The 15,281-nt window shown below is 37.4% G+C and overlaps 1 protein-coding gene and 1 pseudogene across 4 annotated transcripts in view; both read left to right on the top strand.

Annotated features, from left to right (window-relative positions):
- LOC106883578 (GATOR complex protein Iml1) overlaps nucleotides 1–15,281 on the top strand; it is a 137,056-nt gene that overhangs the window by 20,802 nt on the left and 100,973 nt on the right. For all 4 annotated transcript variants that reach the window (XM_089359606.1, XM_052971322.2, XM_052971325.2 and 1 more), the window contains exons 2-11: nucleotides 1,116–1,203; nucleotides 3,042–3,091; nucleotides 6,005–6,090; nucleotides 7,293–7,376; nucleotides 7,477–7,526; nucleotides 10,054–10,123; nucleotides 11,705–11,845; nucleotides 13,618–13,687; nucleotides 14,421–14,493; nucleotides 14,601–14,788. In XM_089359606.1, the coding sequence (XP_089215732.1) occupies nucleotides 1,116–1,203; nucleotides 3,042–3,091; nucleotides 6,005–6,090; nucleotides 7,293–7,376; nucleotides 7,477–7,526; nucleotides 10,054–10,123; nucleotides 11,705–11,845; nucleotides 13,618–13,687; nucleotides 14,421–14,493; nucleotides 14,601–14,788 (900 nt within the window). The remainder of the gene's footprint in view (nucleotides 1–1,115; nucleotides 1,204–3,041; nucleotides 3,092–6,004; nucleotides 6,091–7,292; nucleotides 7,377–7,476; nucleotides 7,527–10,053; nucleotides 10,124–11,704; nucleotides 11,846–13,617; nucleotides 13,688–14,420; nucleotides 14,494–14,600; nucleotides 14,789–15,281) is intronic.
- Nucleotides 2,085–2,815, top strand: LOC149137789 (histone-lysine N-methyltransferase SETMAR-like; annotated as a pseudogene).

Here is a 15,281-nt window from a genome sequence, read left to right as displayed (position 1 = left end):
TAAGAATAGGATGGAGGAAGTTCAAAGAGCTATTACCTCTGTTGGCAACAAAAGGGCTCTCTCTCAGAATGAAAGGTAGACTGTATGATGTTTGTGTGCGAATGGCTATACTCCATGGTTGTGAGACATGGGCTCTGAATGCAGAAGACAGAGAAAAATGAAGGCAGTATGGTCCATTGGATGCGCAACATCAGTGTGCATCTTATCTATAAAAGGGAGATTTTCTGTTTGTGTGTGTATGTTTAAAATTCATACATTTACACAATTCCAAATTTCTTGGATGAAAGAATCGCAATTAATATTCTAAATACCATAACTTAGGTCACAGCGTTATTTTTTCAGTCAAAATAACTCCCAATTATGAATAAAATCCATTAAGCTACACAAATTAACATTTTCCCCTCTAATAAAATCTAATTTCCTCTTTCTAATACAAATCCTTTCAACTCCTACTTTCTCTTATGAACCTTTACGAACGATCCAACAACAAATACAAAAAGAAAGGAAGGGAAAAACAATGACAGTAGAAGAAAACTATTTCAGTATCAAAACTGAAACATTTTGAATGATGATGAGCTCAGTCAAAGGAATGGTCTAATAAAAAGGCCATTTGAGCATGGTTGATGCCAGTACCACTTGACTGGCCAGCATAGAAAGTGGACGTTAAACGGTGATGATGATGATGATACACACACACACACATACATATGTATATTTTTTATTATTACCTTTTAAAAGATTCTTGATATGAAATTATTTGTTGGCACAGATTATATACCTAGTAATTTTTGCTGATAAAGCAGACAAACTTGGAACAAATGTGGGCATGTTATTCATGGGATTGCAGATGGTGACAAAAGAACTTTGATAAACCAATTGATTGATTGATTGATCAAATGATTGGTCACACTAATTGTTAATCAGTTATTTAATTAACTAGTTGACAAATTATAATAAAAAAGAAGTGAAATATAAGTGTTTGTACTTTCATTGGTAAAATGACCTTCCCGAGATGCAACAACAATATTATTTTAATTGTTCTCAATTTTAGCAACGTTACCATCTAAAAGATTTTCCATTCATTCACTAGTTTTTTTTATTTAATTCTTTTACAGAGTATGACCTTCTTATCAATCCGAAAGATTTCCCAGGAATAAACCAAGGAGATGTACTTGAGATTTATAATGCCCAAGTAAATTACAGGTACAGAATCTATATACGGTCTAAACCACTCCTTCAAACATTTAACACTCTTCATGTGATTATATGTTGTTTTGGAATAATTCTTATAAAATGCATTTAGAAATATGATTTTAGTTAATCAGTTTAAATTATTCTATTTTATCATAAATTACAACTTTTTACATTTTAAATACATTTATGGATCTGTTCAATTTGGCTCACTTTAAGTAAACAGTTTGAAACTTCGTATACTGGTGGAATTTTTCACACAGAACACGGTTTACTTTGAACGTTTTTGACAAAATTTCGTATTTTAGAAAAATCTGTGTACCAAACTGAGCAGATCCACATTTATGATATATATATATATATATATATATATATATATATATATATATATATATATATATATATATATATATATATATATATATTCTGCCCTTTATTTATTTTTGTTTTTCAAGTTATGAGAGAATATTGTGTAATATTTGTTGAATTTTATCTATAATCTTCGTATTCTCTTAATATTTAAACATGCAGATAAAATATATTTGACGGGTGTTCATTAAAGTTTTTCCTTGACCCACTTCTGGTTATTGCAGGAAGCAGAACTTGTACAGGTATAACCACACATGACTCTATATGTCATTGTAATTTTCAGCTTTCCACTAGTATTCATTTGTCTTTTACAGCACCTGAAATGGACTCAGGTGCTATAATGGAGGTAGTTGAATGCAGATTAGCAATCAGGTTCTTGTACTTGAAAGGTTGTACACCAAAAGAGACTTTTGATGAGATGAAAAAAGTTTATGGTGACGATCCTTCGCTAGTTCAAATGCAGTCTGACATCGGTGGAAACTGCTCCTATTCCTGGATGACCACATTCTGCCGTTGATGACAACACCATTCATAAAGTGGAACTCGCCATTTTGAAGGATCACCGACCATTTGCACATGCAGAAGTTGTCTGCACAATGGATTCCCTGGATGCTCACACCTTTTCAGAAGCAGGAACGAGTCAATTGCTCCCAGGCTCTTTTGGCAATGCACCAAGAAAATGAGGAGGACTTTTTCAGCAGACTTATCACACAGGATGAAACATGGGTCCATCACTATGATCCTGAGACTAAAGTTTAGTCAAAGCAATGGAAGCATGATAACTCACCACCTCCAAAGAAGGCTCATGTCCAACCCTCAGCAGGCAAGGCGATGCTCACAGTCTTTTGGGACCAAAGCATAGTGATGATGAATTTTCTGGCAAAGGGCACCACAGTTAACGGGGCATATTATGCTTCTCTGCTGCAAAAATTGCGGGACACTATCAAAACAGAGAGAGAGAGAGAGAGAGAGTGAGAGGCGTGGCATGCTGACCAAAGGAGTCCGCCTCCTCTGAGACAGTTCACAATGTCATGTTGCCCAGATGAAGCACACTCCTGTGGCTATGAAATCCTTCCTCACCCCCTTTACTCTCCTGACATTGCACCATCTGACATCCACCTCTTTCCAATCATAAAGTCTTTTTTTAAGGGGAAGCACTTTTCGGATGATGATGAATTTATTTCCGAGGTAAAGTCTTGACTCCAGACGCAACCTACCGACTTCTACAGAGGTAGTCTTCACAGCTGCATAAAGCAAAGGGAGAAGTGTGTCACCATTGGTGGTGGCTATGTAGAGAAGGACTAATAATTATACCAAATTTTGTTTATCCCAGTCCTTAGGAAGTAGGTCAGGGGAAATATTTAATGAGCACCTTTGAAACCAAGTGTTTTTGCTTTCAAGTTTAGTATACACACCTATATGTATAACCACTAAGTGTCAAAATAATCTCCATTAAACTCTAAAAATATTCTCTTTCACAGCCGATTGCTTCTTCAAGTGAATACTTTAACAGAAGACTTACAGGCTAAAGGTAAAATATTCTATTTATGTTAAAGAAAAAAAAAACACATACAAAGTAAAAAACACTCTACTCGCCAAAAATATCAAGCATTATCTTATATATCTCATTATCATTGTTTGCTGTCCTATTTTTAAATGCTGACATGGGCTGGAAAAACTAAGAACAAGCTTCCCCTCCTCTCCTTTCTTTCTCTCTCTCTCTCTCTCTCTCTCACTTGAAACTTTGATGTTTTTTTCTTATTGTAGCTGAGAAATGAGATATATGATTTATTGTTATTTGCAAGGCGGTGAGCTGGCAGAATTGTTAGCACATCACACAAAATGCCGTGCAGTATTTCTGACTCTTTACATTCTGTGTTGAAATGGTGCTGAGATCAGCTTTGCCTTTCATCCTTTTGGGGTCGATAAAATAAAGTACCAGTAAAGTACTAGAGTCAATGTAATCAACTTGCCCGTTCCCCCCAGAATTGCTGGCCTTGTGCCAAACATTAGAAAAAAAAATTCTTTTTGTTTTTGTTTAACTGCATCGTCAATTCAATTTCATCTACACCAGTTTGGTCATTTTCTTGATTGCTTTAGGTGACAGAGGTAATCCTTCACTCAGTTTAACATAACCTGATCCTTGGCTATCCTCAATGAAATCCACTCTATTGCAGGCATTTGAGTTATCTGTCTGTGGTATGAAGATAACCCATAAGTTGCAGTTTCTTCCTCTCTTTCACTCAACACTCACAGCCTCTCAAATGTTCTAGGCATTGCTTTTTTCCCCTCTGCCTAAGCCATTAAAGAACCCTCCAAAACCTGTTACTGTATCCAAGAGCCAACCATTTTCTCAATTCACTTATCTCTTATCTCTGAATTTATCTCTTACACAACAAGTTCAGACCCTGTTGGCATTCAACACTTACAACATAAGCATTATGAGAACCTGTTAGTCATCTGACAGTAATATTAACTTTTTAGCAGCTAAACCAGCTGTTCCAGGCCCAACTATTCTACTTGTTCTATGTTCAAACTGGCCAGATCTGGCCTCCCATGCCTACCTGACAATATCAGTCAATATCATTGAAGCTGGCCATGTCTGGCCCAAATATTCTACTTGTTTTATGTTCAAACTGGCTAGATCTGGCCTCTCACATCTACACTACAATGTCATTCTAAAAATAAATAATATGTAACTGAAATTTCAAAGCTACAAGACAGTAATGACCCGGCAAGCCAAGTGAGAGCATAATCTATGACCTCTGCCAGAAGTGTAGCCAGCTCACTTATTCGTATCTTTACTTCATTGGACACTAAAGACTCTGCTTGTGAAGACCTGTTGAGGCAAGTGAATTTGAAATCTGAAATCGAAATCGAACCGAATCTGTCGACTGGCACCCATGCCAACCTCTCCTTCATTGGACACTAAACTCTGCTTGCGAAGACCTGTTGGGGCAGGTGAAATCGAAATCGTAATTGAACCATATTCGATGACTGACATCTGCACCAATGGAGCACTAACAGCACTGTCCGAGCGTGTTCATTGCCAGAGCAGTTGTCTGGTTTCCGTGCTAGTGGCCTGTAAATAGCACCATTTGAGCATAATCGTTACCAGTGTCGCCTTCTAGCACTTGTGCTGGTGGCACGTTAGAAAATCATTTGAGCGAGGTCGTTGCCAGTGCTGCTGGACTGGCTCCTGTGGAGATGGCACGTAAAAAACACCTTTTTGAGCGTGGCCGTTGCCAGCACCGTGTGACTGGCCCTCGTGCCGGTGGCACGTAAAAGCACCCACTACACTCTCGGAGTGGTTGGCGTTAGGAAGAGCATCCTGCTGTAGAAACTCTGCCAGATGAGATTGGAGGCTGGTGCAGCCTTCTAGCTTGCCAGTCCTCAGTCAGATTGTCCAACCCATGCTAGCATGGAAAGCGGACGTTGAACGATGATGATGAATGTGAATAAATAAGCATTATATTTGACTGACTAATCTGAATGTTTAAGAGTTAAACATGCTTGTAACTGTGAAGAACTTCTATTTCAGTATTTTCATTGTCACCTCACCTCATTGCTTCCACTGCAGTCATTGGTTCTATAACATTGCTTCTACAGTTTTTACATCTGCTACTGTTCTGCAGAAATCATTTCTTTCGCTGTCAGTCTGCTGTTATTACTGCAGCAGATGTCCCTTTCAATCTTTCAATGTCTGATTAACTGCAGACAACACTTCTATTGCCAGTTGGAAGCTATTTCTGCAGTAGATATCACCTGCATCGGCAGTACCATTTCAGTCATTACTTCTGCTGCTAGCCTGCTGCTATTTCTGCAGTAGACATCACCTGCATTGGCAGTACCACTTCAGTCATTACTTCCACTGCCAACCTGCTGCTATATTTCTGTTGTAGATGTCACCTGCATTAGTTGTACCACGTCATTCATCACTTTAGCTTCTAGCATGTCTGTAGTTATCACCAGCTATATAACTCCAGCCTGGTCATGGTAATGTAATGAATCAAGTAAATGCTGAAGTGATAGTAACAACATAAACATCTTTCTCAGATGAGGTAGCATCTACATGGTTGCTCGATCAGCTTGAAATAACACCCAAATCTCCTTCAAATCACATCCTACTGTCTTAAAAGATAAAGGACACATAGATAATGTATTCCTACATCTAGATCAGTTGGTCATGGCTGGAATGTCTTTACTCATTGGTTTGCTCAATCATTATAACATGGGGCTAAGCAACATCTTTTTATCATAACAAGACAGCTGTGTAGTTAAGAAGTTGGCCTTGCAGCCATTTTGTTTCAGGTTCAATTTCACTGTATGGTACCTTTCCCAGATGTTTATTATGACAACAGATAAAATATAATACAAAATAACGAACAAAATAATTGCAAAGTATTCATAATTAATATTGTTTTTGGTTTTCTTTTATCTTCAGAATGTATAAGTGTAGAGTCTTCAATTGCTGGTGCTTTTCATTTAAAACCCTACAATGATGTGTATGTCAACAAAGTTGATCCTACGGTGAGTTATCTTTTACTTGTTTCTGTCATTAGCCTGTGGCCATACTGGGGCACCACCATGAAGAAGAATTTTTAGTTGAATGAATCAACCCTGGTACATTTTTATCTTTAAGCCTGCTACTTATTCTATCGGTTGCTTTCCAAACTGTTAAGTTATATTAGTTGTAAACACATCAACACTGGTTGTCAAGCAATGGTGGGACACAAACACATACATATGTGTGCACGCACACACACACACACACACACACACACACACACATACACACACACACGACAGACTTATTTCAGCCTGAAGCTTTAGTAGAAGACATTAGCCAAAGATGCTATGTGGTGAGTCGACGAAAATATTTATTTATTTGATCACTGCATTAATAGTGAAGGCGCATGGCTCAATGGTTAGAGTGTCGAGCTTACGATCGTGAGGTTGTGAGTTCGAATCCCGAACCGGGCTGCATGTTGTGTTCTTGAGCAAGACACTTTATTTCACATTGCTCCAGTTCACTCAGCTGTAGAAATGAGTTGCGATGTCACAAGTGCTGAGCTGTATTGGCCTTTGCCTTTCCCTTGAGTGCTAAGAGCATCATCCGAGCGTGATCATTGCCAGAGCAGCTGTCTGGCTTCCGTGCTAGTGGCATGTAAGTAGCACCACTTGAGCATGATCGTTACCTGCGTCGCCTTACTAGCATTTGTGCCGGTGGCACGTGAAAAAACATTTGAGCGAGATCGTTGCCAGTGCCGAGATCGTTGCCAGTGCCGAGATCGTTGCCAGTACCGAGATCGTTGCCAGTGCCGAGATCGTTGCCAGTGCCGAGATCGTTGCCAGTGCCGAGATCGTTGCCAGTGCCTATAATCAATTACACCACTTACACATGTAAGCAAACACTTATACATCTACAGAGAGAGAGAGAGAGAGAGGTATAAGATTAGTTCTCAAACAGATTCAAAGCAGATCTTGACAAGTAAAGGTATGTCACTGATGGGGTTATAAATAGTGAGGAAAGGACTCTGACAGAGAAAAACTAATAACTGATTGATTGTTTAATCAACGCGTTAAACAAATCATTGGATAGTTAGTTGGTAAAATAAGGAAGTGGTATTAAACCTGTGCATGTGTTTATTTAAATATTTATTGGCATAATGACCTTACCTAGACACAAGATATACTTTTGCACTTATCAAAATATTTTCACTGGTTTGTAGGAGGTCAGTTTGGACTTGGTGGAGCTCTTGTACAAAGAACAGTATTACAGTCGAAGTGATATGTGGAGGATGAGAAAGAAATTGGTTAGTGTACTGCCTATATTTTCATTTGCAATTTTGTTACTTACCAATGATGTATATATATGAATAACATTTGTTTCATGAAATTGTATTTATATTTCAGGTCAACACTTGTGCCTATCTGAACAAAAAAATAGAATTTGCAGAGATGAGGTGAGTATTTTTTATTCACCTAGGATCAGTGTTGTATTGGTAAATACAAACATGGAGACAACATTATTTATCATGTATTTAGTTGCTTAAATCAACATTTTATGAGAATCTGTGATGAAATATCTCATTACTCTAAGAACAAAATATGCAAAATTGTTTTGTAATTCCCTACACCATTTCTTTTTGAAATAGCAGTAATGTAATGGGGAAAATGTTAGGTTAACTTAGCACGAATCTTTAAACGTTCAGAATTGCACAATAATTATTATAATTGGTCTTTGTGATGATTATGGATCAGTAGAACTGGTTGGAGGTTTTTCATATAAATTCATGGAAAATGGTAATGAAATGTTAATATAAAGTTTCCTGATGTTGGTTTCTTTTTTCTTCTTCATCTTCATCATTATCATTTTACATCAGCTTTCCTTGCTAGTATGGGCTGGGCAGATTGTCATGGCCCTAGTCAGTTCGTATTTAGAATTGCCTTTGTAGATGGGCTGGAGGACTATGTCATGCTTGTATGTTTTATTTCTGGCATGGTTTCTATGTTTGAATGCACTTCCTGTCTCCAACTACTTTACAGAATATTTTAGGTATATTTTATCATGGTATCAGCATTAGAGTTGTCATGACCTTGACAAAAGTAAAGTGTCCTCTCAGTCCTACATTATCTTCACTCAATTCGCCATCCATTTTATGAAATGTCTGGGTGCATTTTATTGTGGCACCAGCACTAGTGAGGTTGCCTTGTACCCTGTAACCCTACAGAGTCCTCACTACCCTTTGATGAGTTCATTCACTCAATTCATATAGCATGAATAGTAGAGATATTGATGATAGAAGAGCTAAGATGAGTAGGTGGAAGGAACAAGGGTCTTACGATGAGAAAGTGGTAGGACAGAATATGCCATTTCTAATTATATTGCAAGAGGGAGTGAGGGAGAGAGAGATGAATGACAGGGGATGAAATGGAGCAAGGGATGGAGTAGATGTAGACTTAGTTAAGGCTATTGGGTTAGAAACCTAAATATAGATGTCTCCACCAATACTACAAGCTTCTAATGTTTTAATATTTCACTTTTCTTGCACAGGCCAGCAAGTCTTCTCCAAGACTGTGTGTTGCTATTCATCTCAGTCCTTTGTTGTTACTCTGTGAAATACAGTGTTCTGGTATCTGAGATCAATCTTAACCAATTTATCCTAGGCCTTCCTGGGTATTTCTCTTATATGGAAAATAATGAAATGAATTTTGGCTTGCTCTGTATAGGAGACAGTTAAAAAAGTAACTGTCCTGCCAGTATAGTGGTATATAAATTATCAGCTGATTATTTTAAATGCACATTATATATATATATATATATATATATATATATATATATATATATATATATATCTGTGTGTGTGTGTTTGTGTGTGTGTGTGTATTTATATTTATTTATTTATATATATTTTACATTAACTTCTTTATTTAGAAGAATTGTATAGTTGATTTAGTTTCCTATTTCAACTCTGGTTTGTCAATTTTTTGGACATGAACACATCAAATAGAATTTTGTCAAAACAACTTGATTTTCTAAGAAAGTTCCATGAGGTGCAATACTGTGTGATTAAGCTACTTGCTACTGATGCATAGTCATGTGTTCAAGTCTAGCACCATCTTATTTAATTCTGTCACCTGATCTTTTTAACAAGAATTCAGAATGTTCCTTCCTAGATCACTCTGTCACATGATGCTCCTTCCTTGCCCATATTTTTCCCTGCAGACATTGACTTGCAGATATCTGCAATGTAAGTATCTGCTGTATTGATCCTGTTTGTCTGGTGAGGTGGGCTGATGAGGGTAGGGTTGCAAGAGCCATAAGAGTTCACACCTCCTCTCACAATTACTCTGTGCAGTTACTTGACTTGTTAGAAATAGCAGACAGCTCTGCTTCACACTCTCTTGTCTTAGAACAGTAACACAAAAAAGAGTATACTGGATAATGTGGTCCTGAGTGAATTGTGTTTGGGAGACAGACTGTATGGTCATGACTGCTATGCTTTTGATCAGGGGTCTTTTTAATTAGAGCTAACCTGGGGTTAAATAGCAACATCAACCACAGCAGCAGCAGCCATAGTTTTGTTTCATGTCTGAGCAAGGTACATAATTTTCAGCTGGCCTCCAGTTGGATTGAGTGAGAAAGATTAGTGTTCACTGTTATATGGTTAGCTGTAGGAAAGTCTCCTACAAAAATCATTCAACTTATGGTTGTAGGGAAGAAAGAATGTTTGTGAAATAACAGAAATCCCTTCTGGAAATGGTGGTATATAGGGCATAGATATTGATGAATACTGTAAAACATTTGTTTGGTGGGAATTCTAGCTTGAGTCAATGTTCAGAATGCTGACAGATCAAAATTTTCATATTTTGTACTGTTGAATATCTTAAACTCAGTTGCATCCTTAGGTTTATTATAATAATAAACATTCTGTTGATGATTGTATATCATTTTGAAATGTAATAAACCAACTTTGTTCTCCATTTTAGGTGTCAGGTGAGTGAGTTATGGTCAAAAGGAGAACGTGTGACATGTGGAGTTATTGACGATAACACAAGGGTAAGTGTGAAGCTTCTATGCGCTTTCTCAAACATTTAATAATTCCATCTGTCCTTTTTTTCCCTTATGTATGACTCCTTTCCATGCCTCATTTCTAGCATAAAGTGCTCTCCTACATATTTGGGGTTCAGTTGTCTCTTGCAAGCTACTTGGTGACCTCACTAGTGCTGGTGGCATGAAAAAGTACCCAATACATGCTGTAAAATGATTGGCATACGGGTGGGCATACAGATGTAGAAATCATGCCAAAGTAAACACAGGAGCATAATGTACTCCTTGGGCCCTGTCAAATCAAAATAGTCTTACTAATGTGTATCTTTCTTCAGTTGTTTAACTATGTTAAATGTAACCATCAAGAGACAAACATACATTTATGCGCTCAGGAGTGGCTGTGTGGTAAGTAGCTTGCTTACCAACCACATAATTCCAGGTTCATTCTCACTGCGTGGCACCTTGGGCAAGTGTCTTCTACTATAGCCTCGGGCCGACCAAAGCCTTGTGAGTGGATTTGGTTGACGGAAACTGAAAGAAGCCTGTCGTATATATGTATATACATATGTGTGTGTGTGTGTATATGTTTGTGTGTCTGTGTTTGTCCCCCCAACATCGCTTGACAACCGATGGTGGTGTATTTACGTCCCAGTAACTTAGCGGTTTGGCAAAAGAGACCGATAGAATAAGTACTAGGCTTACAAAGAATAAGTCCTGGGGTTGATTTACTCGACTAAAGGCAGTGCTCCAGCATGGCCGCAGTCAAATGACTGAAACAAGTAAAAGAGTAAAAGAGATAAATAATTGTATTTCTGCCTAACTTTTCACTTGCTGGTGGGGAAGCCTATTTCATTGTTGTGATACTTTTATTTAGAATTATTAGTTGATTACTTGAAAATGAAAGCTTACATTTCACTTCAACCTTTTCAATGAACAGAAAAATTTGACATATCATAAGTGTATTGTATCAATGAATGTGTACAGTGACTCTTATATTGCATTATAGGTAAAACTAAGTGAGCTAGTGGGTTATAGATTATCATGGGAGATAACCATTGATGATTCTCCTTGCAATCTCACATTATCCACATAATAGAGATTTCATCATCAAGGCTGGCCTTCCTCTTTGAAGCAATAAAATATGTCAGTTTCAAACAATTATTAATTTTATACAAACTTCAAGTGAGACTCAACCTGTTACATCTCTATCTTCCTTTTGTCACCTATGTTGTCATTCGTCTCCCAGGCTTTGCTCTAATCTTCTTCAAAACATCATTTCCCTGGAATGCCTTCCTTGCATATGTTTTTCCTACAGCTGTTTCAACTTACATCTGTTGAAGAAGAGCATCAGTTGCATTAGTTCAGTACTCTTGGAGGCTCTTCAGAATGGTAAAAGAGCAAGAGCATAGCCTTTTCCTCTAGATTAATTCATTAAAAGAAAAAGAGAAAATACTGCCTTTAAATAGCTAAATGAGTAATTCTTCCTCATCATTAAACAAAACATCTCAGAACTTTCATCTCATATTCATACAGTATTTTGAATTTTTATTCTCATAATTTCTTTATTTTCCTGTTGTCTTTCTTTTCTAGATAGTTTTCCGATCTTCTACTGCTGTGGTCCAGATTTTCATCCAAATGAGCTCTGAAATGTGGGATTTTGATGTCCATGGGGATCTATATTTTGAGAAAGCTGTCAATGGGTTCCTTACAGATCTCTTTGCTAAATGGAAGGTAAGCACTGTCATTTTCTTTAAAACTTTCTATAAATAATTTTAATGGCAAATATGCAGATTTTTTTTTTTTATAGCATAAATAGATAAATATTGGGTCATAAATGAAATGTCTGATTTTTTTATGCACGAAATTTGACAGTCGTTAACTCTAATGTTTCATCCTGACAATTCTTTGTTTTACAACATTGAAGAGTTACATCATCACTTTTTCGAAATGCAATTCATGGTGTTTGATTATATTGTGAGGTTTTTCTTGTAAATCAATTTTTGTGAACCCATGGATAGATAAAAAAATTCACATTGTTTATGAATATGAGTTCCATTGTGGAACCAATGAATTTCAGGCAGCTTGAAATATCAATGAGGTATTTGGTGAAGATGTAGTGAATAAGGGCACTGTACGTTGATGGTTTGAGAAATTCCTGTCTGGTAACTTTACTCTTGAAAATCAGCCCAATGGTAGACTTGAGACCAAGGTGGATAATGTTGAACTAGAAGCTGTAGTGGAAGCGGATACATCTCAAACTACGCGTGAATTAGCAGCAAGGTTTGTTTTTTGATTCCAACTGTATTGGACTATCTGAAACAAATCAGCAAGGTAAAGAAGCTGGACAAGTGGGTACCTGACAAACTGAACGAGCATCAAATGACACGTCATCTTGATTCTTGTTCTTCGCTGTCATGGTATAAAAGTGAACCATTTTTGCATTATATTGTTATGTGTGATAAAAAATGGATTCTTTTCAACAATAGCAAGCATTCTGCACAGTGCTTGGAAAGAGACGAAGTACCAAAACACAACCCAAAAGTGAATATTCATCAAAAAAAGCTAATGGTGTCTGTTTGGTGGTCCAGCACTGGTGTCATCCACTACAGCTTCATGAGACCTGGTAAGTCAATTACAGCATGTGTATTCATCAACCAACTGGATGAAATGATGAGTGAACTTGCAATTAAACAACTGAGGTTGGTCAAATTCTCTCACAAGACAATGCTTGATCACATGTTGCTCAAAGAATGCTACTCAAGTTACAGGAACTGAACTGTCATCCACCATATTTACCAGACCTTGCACCAACTGACATTTCCAGGCATTGGACAACTTTTTGCAAGGAATAAACTTCAAATCTGTAGAAGATGCAAAAACAGGCATTCATTAACTCATCACCTCTTGCTCTCCAGAATTCTTCTCCGCTGGCATAAATAAGCTACCAATAAAATGGCAAAATTGTGTCGATAATTTAGGTGCATACTTTGATTAACTGTATTGCTTTTTGCTGAGATAAAGTAAAATAAACTTTCAGTTCAAAATTGGACATTTCCTTCTTAATGACCTGATATTTCAGCTGGCCTCATAGGAGGTTTTGTGGTTTTACGTCTATCTGCCTGTCTGTATATTTATATTCGGTAGGCTTCTTTCAGTTTCTGTCTCCACAAGGCTTTGGTTGGCCAGGGACATTTGAAGACATTTGCCCAATGTGCCAAATAGTGGAATTGAACCCAAGACTACATGGCAGGGAAGCAAGCTTCTTAACCACACATCCACACCTAGTGTTCATAATTAGTGTTTATCTGAATTTATCATGAATTACTATTTATCTGGACTGTCATTAATTTGAATTCATTTGGTTTGTAGTTAATTACTGTTCATCTGGTTTGTCATCAATCAGTATTTGCTTGGTCTGTAGTTAATTACAATTTATTTGATCTATTGTCTATAATGTTTATTTGGGCTGTGATAATTCATATTTTTCTGTTCATTCATTTCAGGAACAGAATTGTTGCCATGATGTCACTATTGTTCTATTTTCCCGTACATTCTACAGTGCCAGTAGTTGTGGTAAGTAGTATCAAGTTATCTTTATAGGAAAAATGGAGAAAGCATTCCATTTTCCTTTCCTTGAAAATTTTAAGTCATCATCACTGCCACCATCATCATCGTCGTCATTGTTGTCATCATCATCATCATCATCATCATCATCATCATCATCATCATCATCAATTTACTTTTCATGGTCATCCATGCTTTAAGACTTATGAGGAGTTACTGCCCTCTTAGGTGTGGTCAGGGGACCACCTCTCCTGATTGTAGTGGATGCATTTTATCAGTTCTAGTGAGGGTGCTTTGGATCCTCACTACTCTATGTTGTTTCTGCTCATTCAGGCAACATAATTAAGTATCTTACTTGGAAACAGGTGAGGTTTGGTGACAGGAATGGCATCCGACTGTTAAAATCTGCCTCAATAAAGTCTGCCCTATGCAAGCATGGAAAAGTAGACATTAAAATGATGATGAGTAGAGGATAGAGAGAACTCTTTAGTCCCAGTCGAGAACCTCTCTCCCACTTCATACAGTAAAGTGGTTGGCAAAGAATAGAAATCCAATCTTGAAAACCATGCCAAGAATATGACACAAAGCAAAAGAGAAGGCTGGTTTCCACTGCTACTGTTGTGTATATTTTATAATTAAGGATCACAATAAAAGGAAAGATATTATTTGTAGAAAAATGTTATTGTTTATGTTGCAAGAAGTTGTGTACATATTGGATACATGTTGTTTTTCCATTTTCTAGATGAATTTCCTGAAATTATTCGTGATTGGATTCAGCAGGATTACAAAGGAAGATTCTATGAAGATTTCTACAGGTTTTGTATTTTTTTTCTAATTTCTAAATTTTAAAACTTGTTTTATTCTGAATTTTTTTTTCCAATGTTAATGTTTCATCAAAATTTTATTTCCTGTTCTCAAATAGGGTTGTGGTGCAGAATGAGCGTTATGAAGATTGGGCTAGTACCTTAATTCAGTTACGTGTTATTTTTAATGAATATCCACAGAAAGTGGTTCGCTACCATGAGGCATGTGGATTAACTGTGCCACCAGCTGAAAACTCAACTGCCTCTCAGGGCAACTTCTTAGAAACCTTGAATATGTCCCTTAACTGTAAGTGTTTACTTATTTCTCCTCCATTTGTAATTGTTATTTGTAACTGAGGTGATTTGCATGAGAGCTTCATGGTTTCATAAAAGCTATCCTGTTCATCTGCCAGACATATGAGCTATATCGTTGGCATTCCGTCGCTTACGATGTTGAGTGTTCCAATTGATCCGATCAACGGAACAGCCTGCTTGTGAAATTAACGTGCAAGTGGCTGAGCACTCCACAGACACTTGTACCCTTAATGTAGTTCTCGGGGATATTCAGCGTGACACAGTGTGACAAAGGTGACCCTTTGAATTACAGGCAAGTGAGAGAAAGTTGTGGTGGAAGAGTACAGCAGGGTTCGCCACCATCCCCTGCCGGAGCCACATGGAGCATTATGGGTTTTCGCTCAATAAACACTCACAATGCCCGGTCTGGGAATCGAAACCGCGATCCTATGACCGCGAGTCCGCTGCTCTAACCACTGGGCCATTGCGCCTCTACATATGAGCTA

The sequence above is a fragment of the Octopus bimaculoides genome, chromosome 1 (genome assembly GCF_046866305.1).
Source record: "Octopus bimaculoides isolate indiv1 chromosome 1, ASM4686630v1, whole genome shotgun sequence".
Classification (NCBI taxonomy): Eukaryota; Metazoa; Mollusca; class Cephalopoda; order Octopoda; family Octopodidae; genus Octopus; species Octopus bimaculoides.
The sequence above is the reverse complement of the archived record's forward strand: the minus strand, read 5'-3'. Positions and strand labels throughout refer to the sequence as shown.